The sequence below is a fragment of the Furipterus horrens genome, unplaced genomic scaffold, assembly GCF_987537825.1.
Source record: "Furipterus horrens unplaced genomic scaffold, mFurHor1.1.pri manual_scaffold_5, whole genome shotgun sequence".
NCBI classification, from domain to species: domain Eukaryota; kingdom Metazoa; phylum Chordata; class Mammalia; order Chiroptera; family Furipteridae; genus Furipterus; species Furipterus horrens.
In genome coordinates, this window is record NW_028327175.1 from 166,824,135 (window position 1) to 166,851,529 (window position 27,395).

The 27,395-nt window shown below is 42.0% G+C and overlaps 1 protein-coding gene across 14 annotated transcripts in view; it reads right to left on the reverse strand.

Annotated features, from left to right (window-relative positions):
• Positions 1-27,395, reverse strand: part of KCNMA1 (potassium calcium-activated channel subfamily M alpha 1) — a 725,195-nt gene that overhangs the window by 355,055 nt on the left and 342,745 nt on the right. For all 14 annotated transcript variants that reach the window (XM_090278265.1, XM_090278262.1, XM_090278261.1 and 11 more), the window contains exon 3: positions 18,492-18,553. In XM_090278265.1, coding sequence (XP_090134391.1) covers positions 18,492-18,553 — 62 coding nt within the window. The remainder of the gene's footprint in view (positions 1-18,491; positions 18,554-27,395) is intronic.

The following is a 27,395-nucleotide window of genomic DNA, read 5'->3' on the forward strand; positions in this document are numbered from 1 at the left end:
TGCCTGTGTGTGCCACTTGCATGCCTGTGGTACCTACCGAGTCTGCAGTTCTGCCACAGCTTTCCCCTATGGGCCCCTCACCCCGGCTCCGTTCTGCTCTTTTTGTTTGGTAGAGCCTTGGTGCGAGCACCCGGAATGCAGAGTAGTAAGCCCAAGGCTGCCAGCCAAGGGAGTCCCCACCTAGACTCAGTTCATACAGTTTCTCACAGTCCGTGCTGTTCACTGTCTTCCCATGCCTCCAGCTGTTTCAACCAAACCTTCTCACTGACTCCCTCTGGGACTTTGCTGGTTGGTACGCCTATGGCAGGGGAAGCCTCCAAGCAGATCCCGACTAATGAGCCGGTCAGCAGCTGCCCCTTTCAGGTGTAGCGGGGCAGAGGCACCAGGCTGGGAGGCCCAGCGACTCAGCCTGGAGAGTGCGGCTGAACTTTCTGCCTTCCTTCACTCTGCTCCCACACTCCCTTCCCTGTTCGTGATGTCTGAAATCCACACTCACTCACTCCTCTCCGTGTTTGCACTCCATGTCCTTTCACAACGGGAGCAAGGAGACAACACTGCTACCTACTCCGCTGCCATCTTTTCTCCTCAAGTCTTTGCTCGTTTTTAATTGGTTGTCTTTTTACACTGTGTTGTAAGAGTTATATATATATATTTTAGATACATCTGTTATCATGTGCAAACATTTTCACCCATTCTGTAGGGTTTGTTTTCACTTCTTTGGTAGTGTTCTTTCAAACACAAAGTTGGGAATTTTGATGAGGTTCAATATATCTATTGTTTCTTTTGTTGCTTGTACTTTTGGTATCACACTAGGAAATATTGCCAAATTAATGTCACACAGGCTTACCCCTATGTTTTCTCCTAAAAGTTTTTAAGTTTCTGGTCTTACGTTGAAGTCTTTGATCCATTGTGAGGTACTTTTCTATGTGGTTGAGGTAAGGGGTCCAACTTCATTTTCTTGCTTGTGGTTATCCAGTTGTCTCAGCATCATTTTTTGAAAATATTGTTCTTCCCCCCATTGAATGATCTTGGCACCCTTGTCAAAAATCAGTCAACTATAGTTGTATGGGCTTATTTCTTGACTCTCAATTACATTCTATTAATCTATATATCCAGAATAGCTTTTTAAGAGCAGAAATTACATTATCCATGTCTCTGAAAAACAGCTCAACCCCCGCAAGTCACTGTCTTTTCCAAGGGTTCCTACCCGTGGACCACAGACTCCCAAGAGGTCCTTGGATAACATTCAAAGAATCAATGAACTTGTATGAGAAAAATTACATTTTTATTTTCATTAACCTCTACCTCAAATTTAGCATTTTCTTTCATTATAAATGTGGGCAAAAAATACCCTGACTGGTGTGGCTCAAGTTGCTTGGGCATCATCCCACAATGCAAAAGGTTGCAGGTTTGATTCGGGGTCAGGACACATGCCTGGGTTGCAAATTTGATCTGGGGGAGTCAAGGTGCATAGGAGAGGCAACCAAGCTTCCTCCATTCTTCTCTCTCTAAAAATAAATAAAATCTTTATAAATGTAGGCAAGAAACTAGAATAGTAACTTTGTTAGTAACAAAAATACCAGATACATATAAGACTATCATTGATGTAGACATCTCAAAATATCATTTACACTAATCCTATTTTTAAATTAAAGGGTTGTATTAGAGCTGTTGTACTTGATCTTGATGGTAATATGCATTGGTCAATGAGTACATGTATGCTATCATAAATTTGTTTTATATATTCTAATAATTGTATTTAATATAATTGGTTTTCTTATGATTCAATGTCTTTCTATTATGCATTTATAAATATTCTGAAAAGGGAGTCATGGTGTTCACCTAGTCTACATCAAAGGAGTTCTCAGCACACAAAAAAAGGTTACAAAACACTGCTTTTTCCATTACTGTTTTAATTTTCTTCCCAGCACTGATCATCAACTGAAATTATTTGTTTTTTGATGTGTCTTTTTCTGACATTACAATTGGAAATGCCTAGTGCTTAAAATAGTGCCAGGCACATAATAGCCACTCAATAAATATTGATTTATTGAGTTAATTACTGAATCATCAGTCATTTTCTAAACAGGATTTAAGTCATCAGCTTAATGAAAATAAAAACTACTGATACCAAGTTGGTGATGCATAATTCATACTGAAAATATTTTCACATTTATATCATCAATCAAATTTAATAAGTGCTAATATGTCCCATGTCCTGAACTAAGTGCTTTATATGCAGTATCTCAATTACTGCTCATGATACTAAGAAGCAGGAATTATTATTACCTATATTTACATTTTTGGAAATGGAGGCTCAGAGAGGTTAATTTCTTCACAAGGTCACATAGCTAGTAAGTAACAGAGGGACAATTTGTAACCAGGGCAACCTACCTCTAGAGTACCAGTTTTCAGCTACAAAAAAAAAAAAGTCAGTTCTAGGAAAAAAAAATAGAAATTTCAGAGCAAAAGAGAAAGAGGTGTCTTATTGTTCAACTGAGAACACTGAAATGTTGTAAAATTAAGAAACATGCCCTACAATGTAGAATTCAGCAGAAATTTCCAGAAAAATGTTCTTTCCACTGTCCTGTTTCTGAGTCACAGCAGGAAAATCCCTTAGCAAAAGCACAGCAGAACTGGGTGCTAACAGATTGCCTCACGTGAAGGATGAATTTCCGAAAAGTTTAATTTGCAAGCACAATTAATACTAACAGGCATTCACCAAAGTCTGTTCTTGTCTTTCCTGGGGTCCAGCTTGCTTCTCTAAATGTTAGGGCTCAGCCTCATTCAGGACATTAAGCACTTCATTAAGCTGAAATCCAAGTTAATTTGATTGCACAATTACAAACTGTCCCTGGCTAGAGATTGTCTCATTTGTCAGGTGGCGAGGGGGCAGCATGGCCTGATGACATGCCGAATCTGCATTTTATCCCCAGCTTGAGGTCTCAGTGTTTTCTGGGTTTGACCTCATCAAGCTTTACAGTCAGGAAGCTAAATTGGAGCAGGGAGACAGATGTTCTCCTTACCAAAGCTGCCAAGGGCACCTGTAGGCACATCTATCTGGTCTGCAAAGTAACAGGGCACAGGAAGAGGCCTGGTCACATGGAGATGGAAGCAAATGAGGTCAAATCAAAGGCCAACAGTGCCCAGGGCAGCTCACCCACATGGGGAGCAGGCATCCAGGCAGCTGTTTTCCTGTCCCATGTGCTCAGTTTCATTTTACCAGCTGCTGGCTCACCTGACAAAGTTATTCAGCTTGAGTGTGTGCAGGGGCCCCGAGGAGATGGATAAATCATATTGTTTTCAACGGTGATTTTGCTGGCATTAATGGACCCTGGAAACACCAGCCTGAGTGAAGGAGCATCTCCCTCTCTGCTAGTCACGCATATGCTCAAAGAACCCATTCTCAGTCCTCACCAGAGGAGACCCTCCTCCAGCCAGCTGTAAAGATGTTAGCCTGGCCCAGAGAGAGGTCTGGCTGTGGCCCTCAGCTTCTGGAAGGCAAGCTTGAGATGTCGTATCTGATAAAAGTGTTTGCCTGGGTATCTTGGGTCAGGGAGAGAGTGATAATGTGAATGGGTGAGGGGCTTGGGGTCATGTGGTATTGGTCAAGCTCCAAAATGACTGGAAACCGGGGTCAGTCACCCAAGTTTATGGGATGGAGCAAAAAACAAAGAAAACAAAAACAAAAAACAAACAAACTCTGAACAGAGGCTCGGTGAGCTTCCCTGGGTGGCAGTGCTCCTTGTATGCTCTCACATATTCATGCTGGAGAAGTAACACTGCCCATGACTCCACAGGGAGAGAACAGGGAAGCTCTGTGTTTGTTACTTTCCCAGATCTGACCAACGAGCCTCTTACCTTGGCTGATTTTAATCTGTATCCTTTCCCTGTCTTAAATCATCAGTGAGCATGACAGCTTCCAGTGAATTCTGTCATCCTTCCAGGGAATTATCAAAGCTGAGGACGATTTGGGGCACTCCCTGAATTTGCAGTTGGTGTCACAGGTGAAGGTGGTCTTGTGGACTGCTCACCCTCTCCGCCTTCCATATCATCTATATTCTACCCATGCCTGGGGACCCAGCTCTACTGTCCCTTCCTCTCTAACACTGCTCTAAATTGCTACAGCCCAGAGAGCACTCTCCCTTCCAGACTCAAACTACTTTTTAGTAAAACCCATGGTAAGAAATAAAGCATGGGGCAAAAGTAGGTTTATATTTGTTCGCATGGAAAATAGTACGATAATTAATAAATAATACAAGAAGAAACTCTGCGTTTTGTATACTCACAACTATAAACCTACTTTTGCCCCACCTTCTATATTTTACATCACAAACCAGCATAACATATGTTTATACAGGATATATATATCTATGTATATTAACTGAAGCAAAAGTTTCACAAAATCACATTGACCTTCTGGAGTCGTATCGTTATCTAAGGCCGTTTGATCTTATCTTTTTAACATGCTATCTGTGTAAAGTACAGCATAGGAAATATAGTCGATAATACTGTAATAACTATGTATAGTGCCAGGTGGGTACCGGAAACATCAAGGGGGAACACCTTGTAATGTATATGATTGTGTAACCACTATGCTCGCTGTACACCTGAAACTAATACAATATAATAATGAATGCAAACTAATTAAATTTTTTTTAAATTAAATACAGAAAAGCAAAGAAACTGATCAAATGCAGAAAAAATAAAATAAAATGCTTGCTGTGACCCACTCTATTACTTTCACAAATCACTGAGTTAAGATTTGCAGTTTTAAAAATCTCAGGTCTTGTCTACCACCTTGATAATTAATCACATCACTGCCTTGCAATTTGTCTTGTTTTATTTCTTAACTTTAGTGTATTTACATCTTGTCTCTCTAAAGACCTGTTTAGAAGCTTTGAAACAAACCACAAAAGGACAACAACGTCTTGGCCACCTTCAGGCCAGGCACTGTACTAAGAGTTTTTACATACGTCCTCTAACCCTTTCCACACACCTGACTACATGGTAGGTGTGATCCTTGTCCCTCACCACAGTTTTCATCCCATGTCACAAAGTAAAGACCTTACAACGTGGCAAAGTTAACTAGCTTGCGCAAGGGCACACAGCTATAAAGTGGTTGAATGAAGGTCTGATTCCAAACCCTCCTCCTAAGTGCTGGGCGGCACTGCCTTTCCCTCTCACCCATCCTCATCCCGAGCCTCAGCCTCAGCCTCCAGCCGACCTCTCAGACCCTCAGGGCACAGGGCCCGACAACACACATGAATGCTCACACTGGCTTTGGTGGCCTAGGAAGGGGGAACTTGGAAAATGGTTCCAGCACTCTTTCCAAGTCAGAGTCTATGACCTTCTGTCCGTGACAGCCTCTTAGGCCTGCCTGTCACAGCCCTCCGCACTCATGTCAGGGGAGTCTCCTTCCAGAATGCCAGTCACCCCTGCCTGCTGTGCTCTGCCCCGCCTTCTGCACACCAATTAAACTGTCACAGTCGGCTGGCTTGGAGACAGGTGCAGACGGGAAGAAATCTGAAGGAAGCAGGCCTTTCAGGGGAAGTGAGGCTTCTTTCAAAGCTGATTTTTTGTATTCTATCAACTTGATCTGGAGATGGGCTGGATGAGCCCACTGCGGTCCCCCACAACTCTGCAGCTGTGGGGAAGAACCACGGTCTTCTGGAGAAGTGGCAGCTGTTCACATCCTGAGGGCAGCTCCATAGTGAGGAGATCCTGGTGCCCCAGGGCTGGCTCTCCATGGAATTGCAGTTGGAGATTATGTGCCTCCCTGATTTGCAGGCTAAGGAGGAAATCTTCCCTTGCAAACAGGTACTAACCCACAATGTCTAGAAGAAGCATCAAACAAAGAGTGTTTAGGCTCTACCGTATAGACCCATCTTACCTTACAGACTACTTTCAGTATTGCCTGGTATTAAAGGAATAGGTAGGAAGCCTACAGCCTCCCTTCCCTAGTTTTATTAACATTGTCCTCACGTGTTCAAGATCTCAAATGAGGTTGGGAAAGGAGGGCTCCTGCTCAAGAAGAGAAAACACACTGCAGAGAGATTCCTGCTTAGAGTGTGCATTTTGTATGCCAGGAGTGTGATGGCTCCCAATCATATGAACACAGCCCTCTGTCTGGCGCATCATCTTCATGGCAGAAGCAACATGAGTGAGCAGTTGAACCAACCCTACAGAGCAGGAATCCTTATCTTGGGGTCCATAGACCAATATTAGGCTCCCTGGCAAGCAAAATTCCAATAGCCTTCATCAAATTCCCAAAAGGGTGCTTGTCCCACAAAAGAAGTACCACCACTGAACTTGGTAATCTACACATATTGCCTTTGATAATTTTACTTGATGTAGCTTCCAATTCTTACTCATTCCTGCCTCCTCTAAGAATGTGCACACACACACAGCCACCAAATGCCCCTCCTTGTCTACTCCTCAGCCTCCCACATTCTTGATAATAGATGGTGTTCCAAGGCACTGACAGGCTGCATGGTTGCCTGGATCACATCTTGGTTATTCATGCTGCTCCTTTAGACCTTGCCTTATTACTACTGTTCATACTATTATGAAGAGGGAAAAGTCCTTAATATGCTCCTCACCCAGTTCCTCCTGCTGCTGAAGGAAAAGGCATATGTCAGGCAGAGTTGTCTGAGACCATGTGTGTTCTTCACCTTCCACTACACCCTGCTCCTGCTATTCCCCCTAGGGTAGCAACATCCAGTGGATTTCAAACTGGGCCATGGGTTCATTTTCTGCATCTTCTGTTGAGGAGGGGAGGAGAGGTGAAAACACCATCTCTCAGGGAAGAGATGAGGGCTCTCTGTCTGGGTATAAATAGGAACACGGGGGAAGGGACATGTGCCTTCCAGTACATTCCAACATCTGACAGGCATTTCTTCCTGAGAGAACCTTAACAGGTGAATGGTGGTACGAGTGTTTTCCATTTGTAAATCAGATGATGAAACAGCTGGAATCTGGGTTATCATAATGAAGTCATCACCTTTTCTTCAACTCTCAAAACACCCAAGCTCTAGACTCCATATTCAAGTAGAGCTTACTGCTACCCTGACATTAACTGCTGAGTTTACATGTAAAAAGGGAAAGGTCAGCAGGTGGAGGTGAAGCTCATACTTGGGACCATATCTGGGAAGAAAGGCACAGAGATGCTTCCAATTTTGTTTCTGAAGGGGCCACAGCATAAGAATTTAATCAGGAAATGCTGACCTTAATGCTCAGCAAATTGCAAACTTGAAGGTTGATGAAAACTACAGCCAGGATTTATCTAAGCTAACCAAGCTTTTAGAGACACATGTGCTAGAAATTAAACCAAGTTTCATATCGTGTGCCCATACAGCCAAGTAAGTCAGAAGATAGTCTTGAGCAATTATCAACACTTACACACTTAGTATAATCAGCTCTGTTGTGGCCAAGTTAATATGCTGGCAGGACAGACAGATTTGGGCCTCTTTTCTTATAAAGAATCTGACAATTTAAGGGGGTTATGTTTGCTTCCATTTATGTCCTGGAAAATACACTCTTGTGACTTAGCAACCATGTTTAAAAAGCTCTTACAGTTCTTAAACAAACAGAGTGTATGTTTATTAGGTCCTACCGATGTTATTTTCAGGGATGACATAGAGCTAGTGATATGTACCTTGGGGGATTTACAGTAAGTTATGGGTGATTTATTGCTGTGACGTACAGTATTTGCCTAGAGAAAAGTGGACACCGACTTAAGCAGCATTTGAAATGGTTAGATTGGAAGCAAGACTGAGCAACTAGAGGCCAAGGTCTCCTCATTTGGAGAGAGAAGGGGCTCTTTGGGGGGAGGCAGAAGACCAAGAGTTAAGGACATTTTCTGGCACCCAGGGAGAAGTGCTAATTTAAAACCAGAAAAAGACACAGTTTAGAACAGAGATTGCAAACAGAAGGCCCAAATCTGGACTGCAGAGGTGTTTTGTTTGGCCTGCAGAGTACTTTCAAAGTTTTGGAGTCCTGGGTAATATTTTTAAACCAGAGATCTGACATAAAAGCCCAAGTTCTTTTCTTCTCTTTGGAACATGGGAAGATCTGGTTCCAAGAGTCTGCCTTACAGCTTGGGGACAATCAGCTGGACCTGGGAAGACATTTCAGGGGACGGCTCACCCCAATTCTCCCTAGATCTGCTTCCACATCTGCCTGCTCCTGCTTAATTGGACTTGCAAACCTCAGAAACAGGATATGTTATTTTTACAGTGGTATTCTCAGGGAACCAAGCTCATAAAACAAGATGCATTTTCAGATATCAGAATGGACCAAACAGTCCTGACCAGGTGGCTCAGTTGGTTGGAGGGTCATCCCATACAACAAAAGTTTGCAGGTTTGATTCCCAGTCAGGGGACACACCTAGGTTGAGGGTTCAACGCCCAGTTCGGGCGCTTATGAGAGGCAACCAATCAGTGTTTCTCTCTCACACGGATGTTTCTCTCTAAGTCAATAAACAGCCTCAAGTGATGGTTAAAGAAATGGACAAAACACACGTTTCTCCAAAATTCAGCAGAAAAACAGTATTTTTAGTTTTTTGAAATTGTTTACATATCCACATATTCATTATTTAAAATGCTGGGTTGCTAAAGTTAATATTTCCCAAAGCCAAGGTATAAGACATGGTTTGAAATAAAATGCTTATTTTTATTTTTATGAGACAACACTGGGAGGGGTGTGGTGTAAGGCATCTGTCTCTGGGCATGTTTTCTTGTCTGTGAAAATTTCCAGATGAATGGGGCTGACGGGAAGGGAGGAAACAATGCCACCTTCTCCATCAGGCACGGCAGACCAGCCACAGCACCTGAGCCCAGCAGACTTCTAGAGATCCATGAAAATATCTTAATTTTAATTTGTTTAAAGTCAGAAGAAAAAAGTAACTGTAATACAATGAATATGAAATAACGATGCCAGCCTGGATTATATTCATCTTTATACAAAAACAGTTGTAACATATAACTATTAATATTCTTTATGGCAAAAGGAACCCAGAAGGCACAAGTAGCTAGAGGCCATGAAAATCCCAGTGTGGCCCTTCAGGCAAATGCCGGTCTCCACACAAACATCTCAGGTCCGGCTAAGGCCACTCTGTCAATAGCACAGACTCACCTAGCCACGACTTTCCACCCCACCACATTCCCAGATATTCTGCATGTGTCAAGTTCATAAGCAAGGCCCCTGAAAGGGATACTACCCCTTGACCTAGGTTTCAAAAACTTAAGAGTAGATTTGATTCACTCAGCCACTTGTGGAAATTTCCAAATCAAAGTTTCCAATGGTTTTGATCATGTGCATATGGAGAGCAGGTATAGTGCCACCCAAGACAGTTTACTTTTCTGATTCTATTATGCTATCCTTGAAGCATTCTCAATCATGAACCTCAGTAGCTGATTTCAAGGCAGGGCTTTGCTGAACTCAGCACACACTGGAAATAAAAGCCAAGAGACCAAAGCAGGCCATCACAACAGACCCTCTGTGGGGTCCTAGAGTTGGCAGGAGACTGAGATTTCCTTCTCCTCAACTAAAAACCTGCCCAGAGCCAAAACACTCCATCAACATCTTTTCAGCTGCTCAACCTTCAGCACTTACCATCAGCAATGCTCATGTTAGTAACTGATGAGATATTGTCCAACGATATTTCACTTGTTACCTTGTTTTGTTACTTTATTTTCTCTATACTTTTGGCTGGACTTCTTGATATAATATTAATATATAATTATATATATATATATATATATAATTATATATATATATATATATATAAGATGATATACATATCATCTTAATGGAAAAGATCATTTTTATACATAGTATATGAAATCCCCCAATAGCTAGTAAAATGTCTTGGACACAGTCGTACTTAATAGAGATCTATTATCTGACTGGTACCTTTAAGAGCCCAGGTATTACATGGCTCTCAGTGTCATCCTTGTTATGCTGATGAGACTGGTTGCCAATTCCCTCCTGCTATGCTTTGCCATTGGTGTATAGGTGGGACAGAATTGCTCCCTATACACACACACTTACATTTTCTTCTCCCAAATTCTGGAAACAGTGATATATGCATCCTCCCCTTGAGGGACTCTATTTTTAAAATCACAAATGACTCATCACTGACCAGGGTCTCCCCAAAGCTGTAACTTGTCAGGCTGTCAGGAAGAAGAATAAGGGGCATGAAAGCAAAGACAGAGGTCACATCTCCATTCCTTTCTGCAGCCCATAAAGCCCATGTTGAAGCCATAATAGTTGACCCCATACCTCAGTACAAACATGGTTATATTAAGCATGAGCTTTCCCCTCGTGTTTTCATTAAACTGTCCAGAGCTCTAATCCTTCCCTCCAGCTGACTCCCACCCTGATCTCTCAGCAGATGCTGATGGCATGCCTGGCTGTGACTTCAGGTTAAGGACCAGTGCTGTGCAATGGGGAGAAGATCCAGCCCTCTCATGGTATATACACATGCTATTTCAGAAGGCATACTGACTAACTGGGCCTGAAAGGGCATGCATTTTCTTCATTTTCCCTGAAATAATCATTCTTTTTAAAAGAAGGAAGAGGGCTAAGATGGTGTCAGATAATTTAAAGCTTTCTTTTTAAATTCTGGAGATGATGAGAAGAAATAATTCATTCTAATTTTTGAAGGTAGAGTAGATCTGATTTGTAAGCATAATTATCAGATAGTGTTTTTTACAGGAGAAATGACTGAGCAATTGGGCAAAAAATGTCCTCAAAAGTTATGCATAATAAACTCCACAGGCCAAACCAATGAGTTCAGCATTGTTAACCTTCTACAACAGAGATGAACACTTACCTCCATCTCTGAAATAATTCAGGGGGAAAAAAAGAGTAGCAGGATCATGAAACCAAGGAATTCAAGGCCACTTGCCAAGGGGGATGAACTGAAGTTATCCCAAGAAGCCACCTGGCTGGGTTCGATTTTCTCCACCTGAGCTCATCTCTGTTCTAAAGTTCTCCCCATGACGACAGCCTGAAACTCCAGAAGAAGCATAAAAAGTCATGATTTGCTTCACTGTTCAATAGATAATACCTGCTGTCACATCTTTAATCATTATTTATTTCTTAGAAAAAACCATGAGATCAAGTAGAGGAGTGCCTTAAATGAGAGGCAAGGGCTCTCTGGCTTCCACTCTAGTTCTGCCCCTGGTTACTTGGGTGACCTTGAGCAGGTCTCTTAGCCCTCATTCCACAGGAGAGAATGCTAAGGCACAGGGAACGGTGGTACCAAGTGAACTCTGAAACCTCTTCAAGTTCTAACATTCTATTCTAAAATTGTCTTTGCAGCCAACCTGGAAGGTCTAGCTCCATCCTCCCTCCCAATGCTAACATAGTCCCTGATTTTTCCAAGGAAATGTCAAAGATAAGCAGTTCCCTTCCGGATGCCATTGCATGTGGTACCTATGTATCACCTGCACAATGAGAAATAAGTGAGGAAGCAGAGACCCCCTCAATGGTGTGGAGGGGAAGGGGGATGGGCACTCAGCCACTTCACATTTTCTCCCCTCATCTCCTCTTTAGGTTTATACCTAATTGATGAGAGAATGAAACTTTGGAAACCTAGATGAGGTGAGATGGTTGAGTTTGGGTCTATCCCATGTCAGAAGACTAAGTGTTGCCATGAAAGGTTACATTCTGAAAGGGAGCAAGAACCTCCCTTTTAGGAGCTATTTACAGCCCCTTTGCCCCTGATGTGGCACTTCTTCCCCCACCTCCAGTGGGCTCAGCTCCTCCACCAGCTGACTTTCCATTCTTTCAACAGCTGCCGGCTCTCCTGTAGGGTTCCCACCACAGATGCACAGAGCTGCTCTGAACATCCTGCCCTTGAACTTTCCCTACCCATAATTTTCCAAACCAAAGCCTGGCAATAAAAGTGTCAGGGAGAGATGAAGAAAATTGGGGGGAGTGTTTAAAAGGGAAAGAAAAGAATAGGGAGATGCTTTGCGCACACAGTGATTTGTGATGACTTCCTCAACAAAAGTTAAACACATGCAGTGGCTTCTCAAAAAAGGCATAAAGGCAGAGGGCTGGAGCAAATTCTCAGAATCCTACCTCAAAAGACCCTGTTCCCTAAAGGAACTGGGCACAGGGTGAGCTGGTCAGCCTCCTTCTTTCTGCCTTGGGCTGCCTAGCTGTTCATGCTGTGTGGCCAGGGGTATTCAAATAGCGATAGTTAACACTAGCACTCATTATATTTTACAGTTTATAAAGCACTGTCGTGGTGATGTGATCTCTGCTGACCTCACAGCTCTGTCAGGTGCCTGCCAGGAGGTTGGGCATGTGGGAGGCACTGTATCCACATCTGTGCGCACAGTTATCAAGAACAAGACTGGAGGAGGAAGGAGGATGGATATATTAAAATCATTTTAAAGGCCTCCACTGAAATATCTTTGGGACCAAATTTTCCTGGAGTCCATTGGTTTGATAATACTAACTTCTTAGGCATACAACAAAGAACCACAACTAAATTCTGCAACTCTCTAAAGAGATAAAAGACCAATGGGAAGCAGGACCACTGTCGTTATCTACTGGGTTGGCCAAAAAGTCTGTTACATTTTTTTCTGTACAATGGCTCTAGTAGTGCTTAGTTCTCTTTAACTTCATTCTAAACAAATTTGTTAGATTATATTGTGACAGCTGTCATATCAATGTGCATTTTAAAAAGCTTATCAAAATCGGTGAATTTGTATGCAGCCTTTTTAATATTGAAGATGGAAGAAAATATGTAACATTTTCAGTGTATTATGCTTTATTGTTTCAATAAAGGTAAAAATGTAACTGAAATGTGAAAAAAGATTAGTCCAGCATATGGAAAAGGTGCTGTGGCTGATTAAATGTGTCAGAAGTGATTTGCAAAGTTTCTCTGTACTATTGACATTTTGGCCAAATAATTCTTGGCTGTGGGGCTGCTATATGCATTGGAAGATGATTAGCAGCCCGCCTGGCCTCTACCCACTAGAAGCCAATAGCAGGAAATATCCATATACTCAAACTATCCAAATCAATAGTTATTGATGAAAATGGAAAATGTGTCTTTCATCTTACAGAAAAAGAACATAATGGACCTTTTTTGGCCAAACCAACAGGTTAATGTGCCAAATAACAGGCACAGAGAACTAGGTAAGGATGGGAGGGCAAAGGGTCTTTCTACTTGGAAAGAATCCCTTCAGTGGGAAGAGCCCTTGAGAAACAATCAACTCTCTTTGTTCTTTGCTAACTTGACCCTGTTCCATCACAAAATGCTGCTTTTCTCTCCTGAGATAAAACAGAAGAGAGTCTTCTTACTAAACCAAATTTGGAAGAAATGAATCAAGGTTCAAAGAGATGTCAGACAACACATGTCCCACGGGTCTGTCCCACATGTCCCATGTCATAGGGAGAAAACTGATAGGACCCTTATAAGCACTGCTGACTTTCAAACTTGGCCCCAAAGGTGAGAAATGGGGAGATGGAGAACGGAAGGGAAAACAAGACAGGTGAGTCAGCAGGATGACGCTAAGGGAACTCTTATTCTTGCAACTTCTAATTAAACCCATTTAAGCACTTCCACAATCTGAAATTTCAGTTCTTGACACTTGGAAGGGAGATGATGCCTTGAGATATGCTGGATTCAAGTCCTGGCTCCACAATTTATTAGCTACGTGGTTTTGGACCAACACTGCAGCTTTGGCCTCCTCATCTGTGAAGTGGGAATGCTGCAATTCCTACTCTAGCAAGTTGTTGGAAGACTTCCATGGGATTGCATATATTATTTATTTTAAAGTGCTTAGCACCGTACTTCACACATAGCACACGGTCAGTGAATGTTAGTTCCTTCCAACCACCTGCCCCTATCTTTCTTTTTGAGGAGAATGTCTAGGCTGAGGGAAGAGAGGCCTGCCCATGTGAAGAATGGAGCAGGTGAAACAGTTGGGTGACTAGCCGTTTCTGCTACAGCTCTGGAGTATCCCTAGTGCCAGTTTTATTTTCAGAGACTATGATAACAGTATGATCAATTTCTGTTGCAATCTAAAAACAGTTTTCCTTGACCATAATTAACCATAATAATTTTACCATGTGAAAAATATTCACACACTGAAGATGTTTCAAATGAATGAATGGATACAAAATGAATGAATTGCTGAATAAAAACTTAAAATTTTAAAGACTAAAGCAAGGCCATTTTCACATCGTAACCTCACTGTTACCCTGGAATCCAACCTTTTAAGTTAGATTTCTCTCCAAAATGTGTGTTGCTATTCCTCCCCCTTCCTGATGTCTAGATCCCAAAACAGCACCGCTGATACCAGAAGCCAAGAGAAAGCAGCAGGCACCTCCCCACCCCCACTGTGTACCAGACATTTTGGAGCAAATAAAGTCATTAAAGAAAATTTTAACAATGTATAACCTTTCAGCTTTACTCTGCTAACAGCAGGTGGCTTGCCTTTTAGAGACAGGAGTCTGCATGGAAGTCACCAGTACAGCAGGATTTGACCTTCATTTTCAGTATACGCAGTATTAAATATTCATCATTCACATAACTATAGCATAAAAAGTAGCAGAGTTTAAACATGAATCAAAGGAATAAATATCTTCACACAGGTGAGTCATCCTTTCCCAGAATGCCCCTGGAAAAAGTACAAATACCCAGGGCCCTGAACCTCTCTCTTTTCTAACTGCTTCTTAAAATTCTAGAAGCAGCAGGAACTGCTGCATTATGCAATCCATGAATCCTACCCTCACACTGACATATTGGGGCTTTGTTTTTTCTTACCTATTAGGGAAGAATTATTGTTCCTATGTCAAAGGGAGGAAGCAGGCAGGGACGGAACCAGCCCCAGTAACATTATCACCCACAAAACATCTAAGGGCGCTTTTGACTTACTTGTACTTTTTTTTTTTTTTTAATCTTTGCTTCTCAGAGTTATCAGAGTGTGTAGGAAGAAAGGGGTCAAAGTAAGCGTCAGGAGACATCGGAATTAGGAGTTGAAGAGGGGTGTGCCTTAAATTGGGCACAGCACCTTGAAAAAGAAATGGAGTTCTTTTCTTTTGGACAATGACTCTCTCAGGTGGCTAACTGAAGAGGATGAGATTACTGTGTGGGGGGGTGGGGGATAGGGGGGCACTTAGTGCATCTCTGTGGTTGTTAAGGAATTGGCATTGATGTCCAGCCACAGATTTGGTGGAACAGCTTCCTCTGCCTGGGTGTTTCTAGAGAGTCTACCAGTGCGATGATGAAGCATAATTTTAACACAGTTAATTACTTTTCTCTGGCTTTCAACTCCCGGAGTTGTGAGAACAATCCGTCTTAGGTAGGTAGTAATCACTTGAGGCTGCACAAGTGATTCTCCTGTGGTGATTACTCTAGGAAAATTAGGACCCAGAGAAGTGTCTCTCAAAGCCTTGATGAAAAAGGACTGCTCAGGGATCACCCTAGCCTGACAACCGAAAGGCAAAGACGTGTAGTTTAGAACATATTTGGAAATAACCCACCCACTGCCTCTTGATAAAATAAACAGTGAAGGGTTAAAAAGATCATATGCCCATCAATTATAACACTTATCTGAAGTGCCTTCCTCATCTGCTGCCACACCAAAGTAGAATGACCACCCAGATAACCTGTCCTTTCGAACAACCTGAATTGGCCTGTCTTGACTCTGAACCTCGCAGCTTGAAATTGTGTTGCTGGGGTATTCCCCACCATTTGGGGGAGGTCAGCTCTGGTTAAAATTCATTGAAACAAGCCATTTCATGGGCAATGTCTGCCCAATTAGGCCCACACAAGGGAAACCCTATAGATTGTTTGTTAAGTTATTTATTAGTTTGAAGGGTATAAATACTAACTAAAATTCATCTGAAGAATAGGGGGTACTTTTTTTCCAGAATGATGACTTCATAAAAATTCCAAGAGAAGTTTAGAGCTTTCTTTCCAAGATGCCCATTTTTCTGCAAGTGGCCAGCAAAACCACCAGTTTTGAATAAAAATGATGGATTTTAAGAATTTACAGTCTGCCTTCATCCCTGATTTCCATTTGCATTTTTTTGTGTGGGTAGAACTTCACTTTATCATGTTAACTTTGCTTGATTATAGTTTGCCTAATAGATCCTTTTTTTTTTTTTTTTTTTTTAACCCTGGGACTCTATAGACTTATCATAAAGGTTACTTCATATATTCCACTTTAATTCTTCCCCTTACTTAAACATGCTTGCTGGCTGTCCCCCAAAAGATGGTAGACTCCTTGGTATTGACTGTGCCCATCAGGTCACCCACAGGACAGCACCGTGGGGTATGGTATCAGAACCAAAAGAAGTAATGCAATGACAAATGGACAGGGCTACATAAATATACATAAGTTCTTCTTATGTACAAAGTCTCTCTATGCCAAACCACACAGTCTAGGAGCAGAGAAGAAAGACCAAGCTTAGGATAGGCCAGGACAGTACCCAGGTGAGCGAGGACATCTTGGTTCTCAGACTACTTGCAGTTTTGCTGGGAAAAGCTGAGAAGAGAATGGAAGGTGCATCCCTGGAGTAAACTTGCTGCAAGTCTACAAAAGAACCCAAACCAGAGAGGACCTCCAGTGACAGCCTCCCCAAGGCTCAGCAGAATCAGCGCAAAATCCAAAGGGCACTGCAGGAGTGCAGGATCCAAGGAAGTCCTGTGGAAGTCCACCATGATCTAAGTGTGAAAGACTGCCTTACAGCAGACACTGTAAAAAAGGACACAATTCAGACCCATCCAATGAGAGCATTTTATTTTAACTGAGAAATACAAAGGAGCAGAGAAGGAGCCAAAGGAAGGAAGGTGCCAAGGCATCTCTCCTTCCAACTGAGAGCCACACTCACCTCAATGTAAGGGTTTTCTCAGTCTGGGGCATACAGACCACTTGACCAAACTCATGTCCTGAGCCCTGGCATGGAAATTGGCAGGCTTGCACCCCCAGAGATGTGAGAACACTCCTCATACCTGGGAGAGATTGGAGAAAGAAGACCAAGGGTTTAGGAGATCTTTAGTTTCAATTCAAATAGGATCAGAATTATTAAGTATAGATATTTAGAATGGGCTTACCTTCAATGACATACCACTTGGAGTTTTCTGAACTGAAAAAGCTCTTCTTCTCTTTCTTGGCCATGAAGAGCTGATGGAGAAGGGCATGGAATCTCATCTCCTGGAGAACTTTTAAAGGACCCTCCACCTGAGATGGGTGAGGGCAGCCCAACCTTGTGTGTGGGGGGATGGACTGAAGCACCTGAGAGTCTCAGGTGTTGCTGAGTCCCAGAGACAGGTGATTGGAGCTGATATTTTCTTTATCTTCCCTAACAGGACATTTTGGCTTTGGCATCCAAATGTACAAAATCCTCTGGCTGGTGACCAGATGCCTCTGAGAAATTCAGAGTTTCAGCATGTATGAAAGTATTACCGTCCTGAGCCACAGGAAAAGAAAGCAAGCTCAGAATTCAGACACATTAGGGTCTGTGCCCACAGGAACACCGAGCACATTTCCTGGGTATTCCACCACACCAGGGATAGAGTTCAAGGAGTAAGAAACACTCTCAGAGAAAAATGCAGACCAAGAGCTCAAGGCCACTGTCCAGTGTCAAGTTCATGTCACTACAGAAAGGCCTGTCAGACCAGCACAGTTCCCATTTCCCAGATGCTGTCAGCTTCAAGACTTCAATAGAACAGGCGCAACAAATGACGCACCCAGGGGTGATGCCTGCAGGAACCAGGGAAGAACTGGCCACACCTGGAAGCTCCGCTCAGTGACTTCTTCTGCCTCCTACAAAGCCTTTACCATCTGTCACACAGACCCCACCCCAGGCTCACCCCGAAAAAAGAGTCCATCCTGCTGGTACCTGAACACCTGCATGAGTGTCCACTCTAGAAATTCTCAGACGGCCGTGGTCCTCCACCTCTGGGAGTCATCATGAACTCCTCTGTCCCATCTCCTTACCCTCCCAAGTCAAGAAGCACCTCCAGGCAATGCTTCAGCTGAATATTTGGTTGGCAGGACAGCATGACACTTTCTAACTGACCTCAAATAAGATTAAAACATTGGAAACCCTAAAAAGGAAAGAACCCCAGCACCTGGGCAAGAATGGCTCAAACCCTCACCAGATGGATTCTATAATTTCCCAGAGGTTGCAAATGCACATCAAAACTCTCTTAACCTCTTGACATCTTCAGTGCAAATACTTCATGAGGAAACAGCTATTTAAAAATAAAGAACACCCAGAAAAACAGCTTGAATTCAGATACCCTTCCCTCCCTCTTACAGCCAGCAGAATCCTTCCTTGTGAGAGCTTGCTTTCCCATTCAGAAACTCAGCACAAAGCCCTGCCCTCCTTTAAAGGTCTTCCACACTCAGGAGGCTCTTGCAAAGGTTGGTGTTAAAGTAAATCATTGATTGATGTAAAGGCTCATGATTGTGTTAGAAAAAGAGGGCAGGACAATGAATTTGAATACTCACTTTGACGAGTCTATGAAGTATATTACAAGTGCACCAATGCTGAGAGCAAAGACTAAGACAACCTGCAAAACAAGAGAAAAATGCCATCACTTAAGGGCTGAACAACACTGGGATGTTTATTTTTTAATTTTATGACACATGTAGCTGCAGCTTGGAAACATGGTGCCAATTGCTTTCTGGGGCCTGCCTGGAAATCATCCACTTGCTCCCTGATGTTGGCTCATTACCTTACAGTGGGCAGCAACCTCGCTTCTGGCCAACTGGGGTCGGGGCAGACCCTTGCATGCTAAGGGTTGGGGTGTTTATCTGACCCTGTTATCTCAGGGTGAAGCTTCTTCGCAACTGAAGTTAATACACTTTAGTGGGAAAAGAGCAGGTACAAATTTGAAGTGATACAATTGTTCATATTATATGCAACCTAGACCCCAAGACCACTCAAATACAAGAATATCAACTTTTAACAGCTTTAATGAGGTATAATTTACATGCCATAAAATTCATCCACTTTAAGTGTACAATTCAATCAATGACTTTGAATAATTTTACCAAGTTCTGCAACTACCACCATACTATAGTTTCAGAACATTTTTATCTTGTCAGTAAGATCCCCTAGGCCCTTCAACAGGTAATCCCTGTTCCTACCTCAGCCCTAGACAACCAATAATTCACTTTCTGTTTCTATACAGAAATACCAATTGAAAAGCATGACTTTAGACTTGACTTTGCATAGTGAACACAATACAATATACAGATGATGTATTATAGAGCTGTACCCCTGAAACCCATATAATTCTATTAACCAATGTCACCCCAATAAATTCAATAGTTTTTTAAAAGGTCATATTATTTATAGGACCAAGCATATCTTCTCTCTTCCCCTGATTTCTAGAAGTCAGGAACATCTAGCTATAGCTTTGTTTTTTCAGCACCTAACAAACAGTTCACCTGGGCAAAGTAGTAAATCCTTTTAGATAGGTATGATCTTATAATGTTGATCTCAAGTTGTATTTATTTCAATAAACTCATAATAAGACGTGAGAGGGAGAAAAGGCACAAGTTTGCTACTTGTACAAACATCTGTGTTTGGGAGGGAAGGGGATGGTGGTGGGGGACAGTTCTAACTATTGTGGAAACCATTTAGGTGAAGAACACCAAATAAGTAAATATATGAGACCAGCTATATGGCAATCCTCATTCTTCTTTACACTCTTCACTCAAAAGTAATCGCCTTTGATAGAAAAGACAGCTGGGCGTCTCCTTTAGAGGATACCTGTCACACTAAACTCTATCAAATGAATATGTAGCAGACTGGGCTGATACTGACATCTTTCCATTCATTCAACATTCTAATTTGTTTTTTTAATCTTTCACATATTCAAAAATAAAACAGATACGAAGAGTCAATGATTATTAACCTTGAGAACAAAAAGTAAACCCCCACCACATACAATGCCAGGGGACAACAAATAGCTTTCAGACCTGCAAATACCCTAAGGGGACTGAAGGTTTAAAGGGGTTAGAAGTGTCTGTCTCTTCAGAGTAACTATGACTATCCCTCTGGCACTGGCTGGTGGATAGAGATAAATTCCAATTTATGTAAAGACTACGTAAAAATCAAGCTGTGTGCATGCATGTGTGTGTGGAGGGGGGTATCACTCACATATATCTGTACTTGCATGTGCACCGCAGTGGCTGACAGAAAATGAAATCTGCACATTCATTTAAAACACTACAAAACTCCATGGAACTACCAGGGAGGGATGGTGAGCTGCTCATTAACAACTGACAGGCAAAACAACTGGACACAAAAAGGAATGAGTCGTTCCATAGCACCTGATAAATTCTCCTTAGAGAGAATGCTTCCATTTTGTTTTAAAAACTAAAACATGTCTCACATGAATACAAGGAAACTCCTGCAGCCTGTCAGTAATTACCATGAACCCCAATGCAAAACCTCAGGCAGCTCACTTCCGGTCTCTCCCCTCACTCACATTCATTCATTCGTTTACTCATTCTTTGCAAAGTTATGCACACAAACAACACACACACACACACACACACACACACACACACAAATAAACTGTCATCTGCATTTCCCTTTATTATCTGAATGAGGTAGTAAAACAAATAGCTTAAGATTAATTCTGATCTGTGCTGCTATTTCTGAGACACAGTGAAATCCTGGCTCTGACCTCATTCCCAAAATGCTGCAAAGGGAAGGGGTGTGGCCAGAACAGAGGGGAAGGACTCTTCTTCATTCATAAACAGCTGATTCAAGACTAATCTCTGTCAATGTGGCTGTGTGCATGTGTGCATGTGTGTATGCGTGTGTGGATGCTGAACTTTTCAGTCAAGCTGGGGACACAGGCTTATTTCATTAAAAGCTGGAAAGGAAAGGAGGGAAAAGGCAAGGGGGAGGGGAGAATGTATGGAGAGAGAAGAGGAAAAAAGGGAAAGGGTGGAAAAAGGAAAGAAGTCTTGCAAATGTCATCTACATCATTCTGAAATGAGCTCAAAATCTATGCTTTCCTGCAATGGCGATGATTTGCCAGCCTTGAGTGGTCAAAGTAGCTGATACTAATTTCTCCCATTGCCCCTGACGGTCCCCATGACAGGAAATAAAGTGCAGCTTACTTACGTAAGCAAATCAGTCAGTGACAGGAGGGAAGGAATCCTGCTATCCTCTTAAGATACAAACTCAAATATCAGCATGTCTCTGGTAAGGCAAGGGAGGGAAGACATCCAGGAGGCAGATACCTCCAAATCTCCAGGAATTGAAGATTCTGCTGCATGGGCCTCTGCTTGGGTCCCAGTGTTCAGCTGGAAGGTTTTCTCACAAGAAGTGCAGGGTGCCCAAATTCTCCCACCCACCCACCTGCCTCCAGGCATGAAATGATTGATGGGCAGAGAATCTGTTTCTCCATATTGAAACAACTGTGCATATGATTTTTAAACTTGCTAAATGCCTCTTAATCGTGTCAGACTTGATTACATTGTCATCCTGGATCCAAGTGCCGCAGAAAATGAGTCAACCCTTTGGATTTGGCCAGGAAAACAGGAATCCAGCAAAGATGCATCTTCTGCAGGCCTAGCAAAGGATGTGTTCTCTCTCTCTTTTGCTCTCTCTCTCTCTCTCTCTCTCTCCTCTAATAAAAAAATTAGTTTCACTTTACAAAATGATTATACTTTAGCCAAAATGGCAAGAGTTATGTTATAGAGCACCCCCAAATAATCATCTATGTATTTATTTCACATCTGCTATGCATAAAGCCCTAGGGAAAAAAAGAAAAGAAAAAAGTCCACTTGGAGTCGTAAAATATATTATACTTCTTTGTAGAGTAATCCTCACCTAGATGAATCCTATGCTATTATCTAATCAGTGCTCAATTGTGTGATATCAGTATGGTCCATACATAGGCTATTGATTTGGCGGAACACACCTGAATGGAGGAGTAGGAAGGGCAGGAGTAGGGGCTCTTGTCTCGATATCCTCCTCAGAGTGTCCCTTCTTTCTACATGTTGTGTCTTCTCTCATAGCCCTTCAGCAGAGGACAGCCATGGGGCATCCATCCATGTGCTTCTATGGTCCCAGGGATAAGGGACACTGAGGTCCCAAGGACCTAATAAGATGAGGCCAAGAAAAGCAGAATACCTGAGACAGGAAAACGCCCTCTAGCAGCTGAGTCACAGAGTACCCCTTACAATGAATGACCAAGTACTTTACAAAGAACCTTCTGCAAACAAGAGCTTGAGAACATAGTCTGACCAAAGGGATAATGTGAGCATGCTCTGTCAGGGTACACCTTCTGGTAACCTTCATAACAGCCTGTGAAGCCTTTCTAACTTTTCAGTCTGAGCTCACCTTGGCTACTTTGCCATATTCTTCGGTTTACTGAAAACACACATAGGCTGTGTGGTGATACACAGTACTAAGTGATATTTACAGAGTTCCAGATTCCTAAAAACAAAACTGATTGGATAAACATCACTAAAACAATGATGCCTGTGAGTCATCTATTTTCAAAACTCCAAGATCATACGTGACATATTTTCGCAGAAGAATGCCAAGAACACGCACACACAGTGTACTGAAAGAATGCCTGCCTCTAACACCTGACGCCAGTAGATGGATGACAACTGGAGAGTAAAGAGAGAATATATCACAGTTGTCTTCAGGATGGAAATTCAGTAGGCTCTGAGGATTTTCCATATATCTCAGAAAGTGCATAAAAGTGGGAAACAGCATGGCAAAGCACAGAATGTCCGCCCTTGGGCCACTGGAGCTCTTTAAAGAAAGGAGAAATTCAGGGATCAGAATATGGAGGTGAATGAATCAGGAAAGTTGACTCTTCAGAGATGTTGTCCATGTAGAACCTGATTTCAAGTTGTCAGGTTTGGGCTCAAATGCTTTCAATAAACATGAGGCTACATGGACCTTCAGACATGAATTTACAGCAGGGTCTCACAAAGGTGACTACCACCAGATATAATAACCTCAAGAGCTTTCCTTGAAAAACAGACACCCTCATCTGCCCTGAGACCAGAAAATCTTGAGCTTGGGAAGAGAGAGAAGCTGGACATCTCTTACTTTGAACAAGCCCCTCCAGTGAATATGATATGTGGCCAAGAATGGGAGTCACTGAATTAAAGCCATTAAGGAAAATCACTCTGCTCAAGTCAGAGATGAATTTACAAATGTCTCCTTAGCAATTAGCCCATTAGAATATATACATGAGGCCTGCAGTCTTTGAGATTCGTGCTAGGAGTAGTATTCTAAAAAGTACAGAGAGGGAGATGAATTAATTCTCTCCTGAGCAGGTTTTACACATTCTGCTCAGCTCACAGCAGAACAAATGACCCAAATTAATGATTCTGCATGTTTGATTGTGGCCTAGCCGACTACTGGCAGCTGCAACCCCTCAGAACATGGACAGCTTCCTATGCATGATCCCGAAGGCACATGGCATTTTTATTGAGGGGTAATTTACATAGAATAAAATTCACTGTATTAAAAAAAATAGACATGAGAGAGAGCTCCCAAGGCAAAACAATCTGATGACATTTTGTTTATGGGAGACAACATTAATCCAACATACAAATTATAATGTTTGGTGTGGTGAATTTAACAATTTCAACATTTATTGGCCTCCTCTGCACAGGCCTAGAGGGAAAGAGAAGGAAATAGAAAACTAAAATAGCTAAAAATAGCTAACTCAAGCTTGATCTTTGCCTTCACAAGCATGGAATCCAGAAGTTTAAATTATTCAGGGGTCCCTTGTGAATTTAGTAAAGACTACATGCACATATAAACAGACACTTCTGGGATGTCTAAGGAAGGAGGGGACAGAGAAGTAGCACCACCACCATTGCAAACTCCCAGAGTATAAAAGGAAAGGGAGAAGGGAAAACCAAGGGAGAGCACAGAAGAGTTCCTGACAGCCCAGGTCCACCAGCTGTTCTGGGGCGAAACAGACACCAGGTGTATCTTAGGACCGACACGTAACAGAGGGAGCACAAGACTCCGGTCAGGATGCCTGATGGGTTTGAATCTCAGCTCTGCCCAATAAGCACTATGCTCTTGAGCACATCATTTACTGTCTCTAGGACTCAGTCTCCCACTCTGTGAAATGGTGAGATTGGATCAGATGGCTATCAAGTGCAGACCTTGCATACAACAAAAGAACTAAAAAAATTTGGCTTAAAAAGATAGCCTTCTTTTATGCCAACTGTATGCCATTTGCACACACTTATAATTCAGTATAAATTAATTTCCTCTTTAAATAATGTGTCACTAACTTGTGTCCAAGAGGCTTGTTGCTGTCATAAAATCACAGGTAGAAACCCCATGGACACTCAGATTCATTTATGTGTCCAGAAGGCAATCAATTACTCCCCCCACACAACCACCTCTCTCCTAGGTCTGTGCCTCAGCTCTGTCATGGCGACAGAAACATGAGTGGGGGTCTGACCCAGCCCCATTGCCTCCTGCCTCTGTGATTCCCTGAAAAGCCTACATTTCTGTAGGTTTTACCCCAAAAGCTCATACTCTGAGTCTCAGTGGTTTCTTAAGGGAAAAAGGGAAGGATTTTCTTCTTCTCAAACTGGCAAGTATAGTAATATGTTTTTCTCATCCCTAAACCCTTCATGGTTCTCAACAGCAGGTATAACATTGCTACCAAAAAAGGGTATTTTTGTCATCATAAATAACAAATGATTTGTAAAGTATAAAATCAATATTTTGACAGTGCCAGTTAAATATCCAAAAGTGTTCTAAGTTTCCAACCTAACATTCTGGCACATTTCATTTGACTTTTGCAAGTGCTTACACAAAAATGCTATAAATGGATTCACTGGAAACCAAGACTCCAAATAACATTTTAAGTATAGATGTACTCAAGATGAAATAAAGGAAAAATAAAGCATGTTTTCAGTAGTTAATATTTAGAATTTAGCATTAAAATGAAATACATGAGACTTCCAGATAAGAGTGAAACTATATAAGGAAGCCTAGGTAAAACGCCTATGAATCTGTAGGCATTTAAATCTGGTGCCTCTTAAAGTAGGACAGTATAAAATGCAATACTAGTTAGTGTGGACTGAACTGGATTTTTAGGACACAAGAAATAAACAGAAATAAACTGGAGAGAGCCCCCTTCAATTGCTTCAAATGACTTCCATGGCGTCTGGTATGAAAAAATAAACCCTTGGTAGAGCATACAAAACCCTGAAAAGCTGGCCCTTTTCTTCCCCTATGGCTTTATCTTACATTATCCCTCTCTAGACCCTAGTCAATGGACCTTTCAGTTCTTATGCACCATGTGCCCTGCATCAAAAAAAAAAAAAAAAAAAAAAAAAAACACTACCACAGGGCCTTTGCACAAGCATCTCCCTCCTCCTAGAAGACTTACCTCCCCTCAGGGACTATTCATTCTTCAGATTTCAACTCTACTGCCACTTCCTCACCCACCTAATTCAGGAAAGTCCCCTATAAGCACAGTCAGTACTTTTACAGCACTTAGCACAGCAGAAACTTTATAGTATTTCATTGAGCAGTCATTTGATTAATTCCTCTATCCTCTGTGTTCTCTGAAGACAAGGTACATGTCCTTTTTTACTCATCACTAAATTCTCAGAGCTAGCAGTATCTCCATATTTGTTGAATGAGTATTTGGAGAAAAGACTGAAGAATGAGTTTGGAGACTGGAAGCAGTGAAAGCAGAAGAGAGCTGGAAGGATATGGATCCTCAGGGCGGGAGAATTTGAAGTTTAAAACCTCAGTCAAAGGAAAGGAGTAGTTTCACATGATGGCTGGATCTGAGGACTACCTGGCTACAGTGCATCGAGGTTGAGAAGGTCAAGGATCTGGGACACTCGGGGGCTAGAGAGAAGACTCAGACTTAAGGTGATGGCTGGAGCTGAGGCTGAGAGCAGAAAGAGTCAAGGACAGAAGCCATCCTGAACAGTGGGGTGGATGTAGATAGACAGATGGCAGCATCCGGAGAATGTACAGAGTGAGGATTCTGTAGATGGCAGGAACCACAAGACTAAGGCATCTCACCAGGACGGCAGGGGCAATGGAGGGCTAGAGTGGCCAATGGCCCCTGGAATATGAAGAAACAGCAGCTTCCACAGAGAGAAGTGAGGGAAACTGCCTCTCTAGGGAAAACAGGTTCAATTAAGGTGACAGACATCAGATGTATTAGGTGGAGAAGCTGAGAATTTAGATTGGGATCAGGACCAGGAATCTGTGGAAACAGAGTAAAGCACATGTCTTGAGGGGGTGAGCAAATATATAAATAATGCATGAATATATATATATATATATATATATATATATATATATATATATATGTGGGTGTGTGTGTGGGTGTGTGTGTGTGTGTGTGGGTGCGTGTGTGTATATATATACACACACACACATATATATACACACACGTATACAATCACAGACTGGCAGCAAGGGATACAGATATAATATAATAATACTCCACTAATCACAAATGTGGCTCTCTATCCATATTTATTAACCAACTACATTCCCAGCAATGTATCACTATATTTTATCAAATTAGGTAATTTCAAAATTATTATAGATAAGAAGGAAGCCCCAGAAAATAATAGGGCTCATTCTGAGTGTAAGTTACAAAGAGTAAGATTACTATAAATCATACATTTGCTGGAACACAGACAAAATTAAGCACAATAATGGTTTTTTGGAAAAGGGAAGAGGAGAATGTGACTAATAAAGATAGATATAGAGGATCTGAAGTCTTATTTTTAATGTTTCCCATAGAGGAATCTACAGCATACATCAGGGGCCCTCTGGGTGGCACATGTTGACACAACTCTAGGGCACGAGCTGTGTGAACTTGTGCAGGACAGGGTTTCCTAATTGTCACAGGAGTGTGACCTGTCTAACACCCTGGACTTTATGACTATGCTCATCTCATTTTGCACAGCCTAAAAATATAGGAGAATTAAATGTATTCCTTCAGGGCCTCAATTTATTATATCTGAAATAAGAAACTGAAAAAATGGAAAGCAATTGTAACATTAAATCAGAAAAATTTCCCTAAACCCAGTGTCCCTCCTGCAAGTCAAGGTTTAATGGCACTGAAATCTTGCATCATTGCATCATAAAACTGAAAAGGTTGATTTCTGTATATTTTCACCAAAGGCATTAAAACGGATGCACTGGCAAGTAAGATAAAATCTTCCATTTGTGGTCTAAAGTTTGAAAGGCCTTTCTTGTCTAATTACTGAAAATCTAAGGGAAAAAGTTCCATCTGCTACTAGAGCTCCCAAGTTTGCAGCTAATGAGCTTTTGGAAAAAATTGTCTGGCTTAAATGCACATAGGGTTGGCCAACGGGATGTTTAATTTAATTAAGTTTGCAGGATGAGAA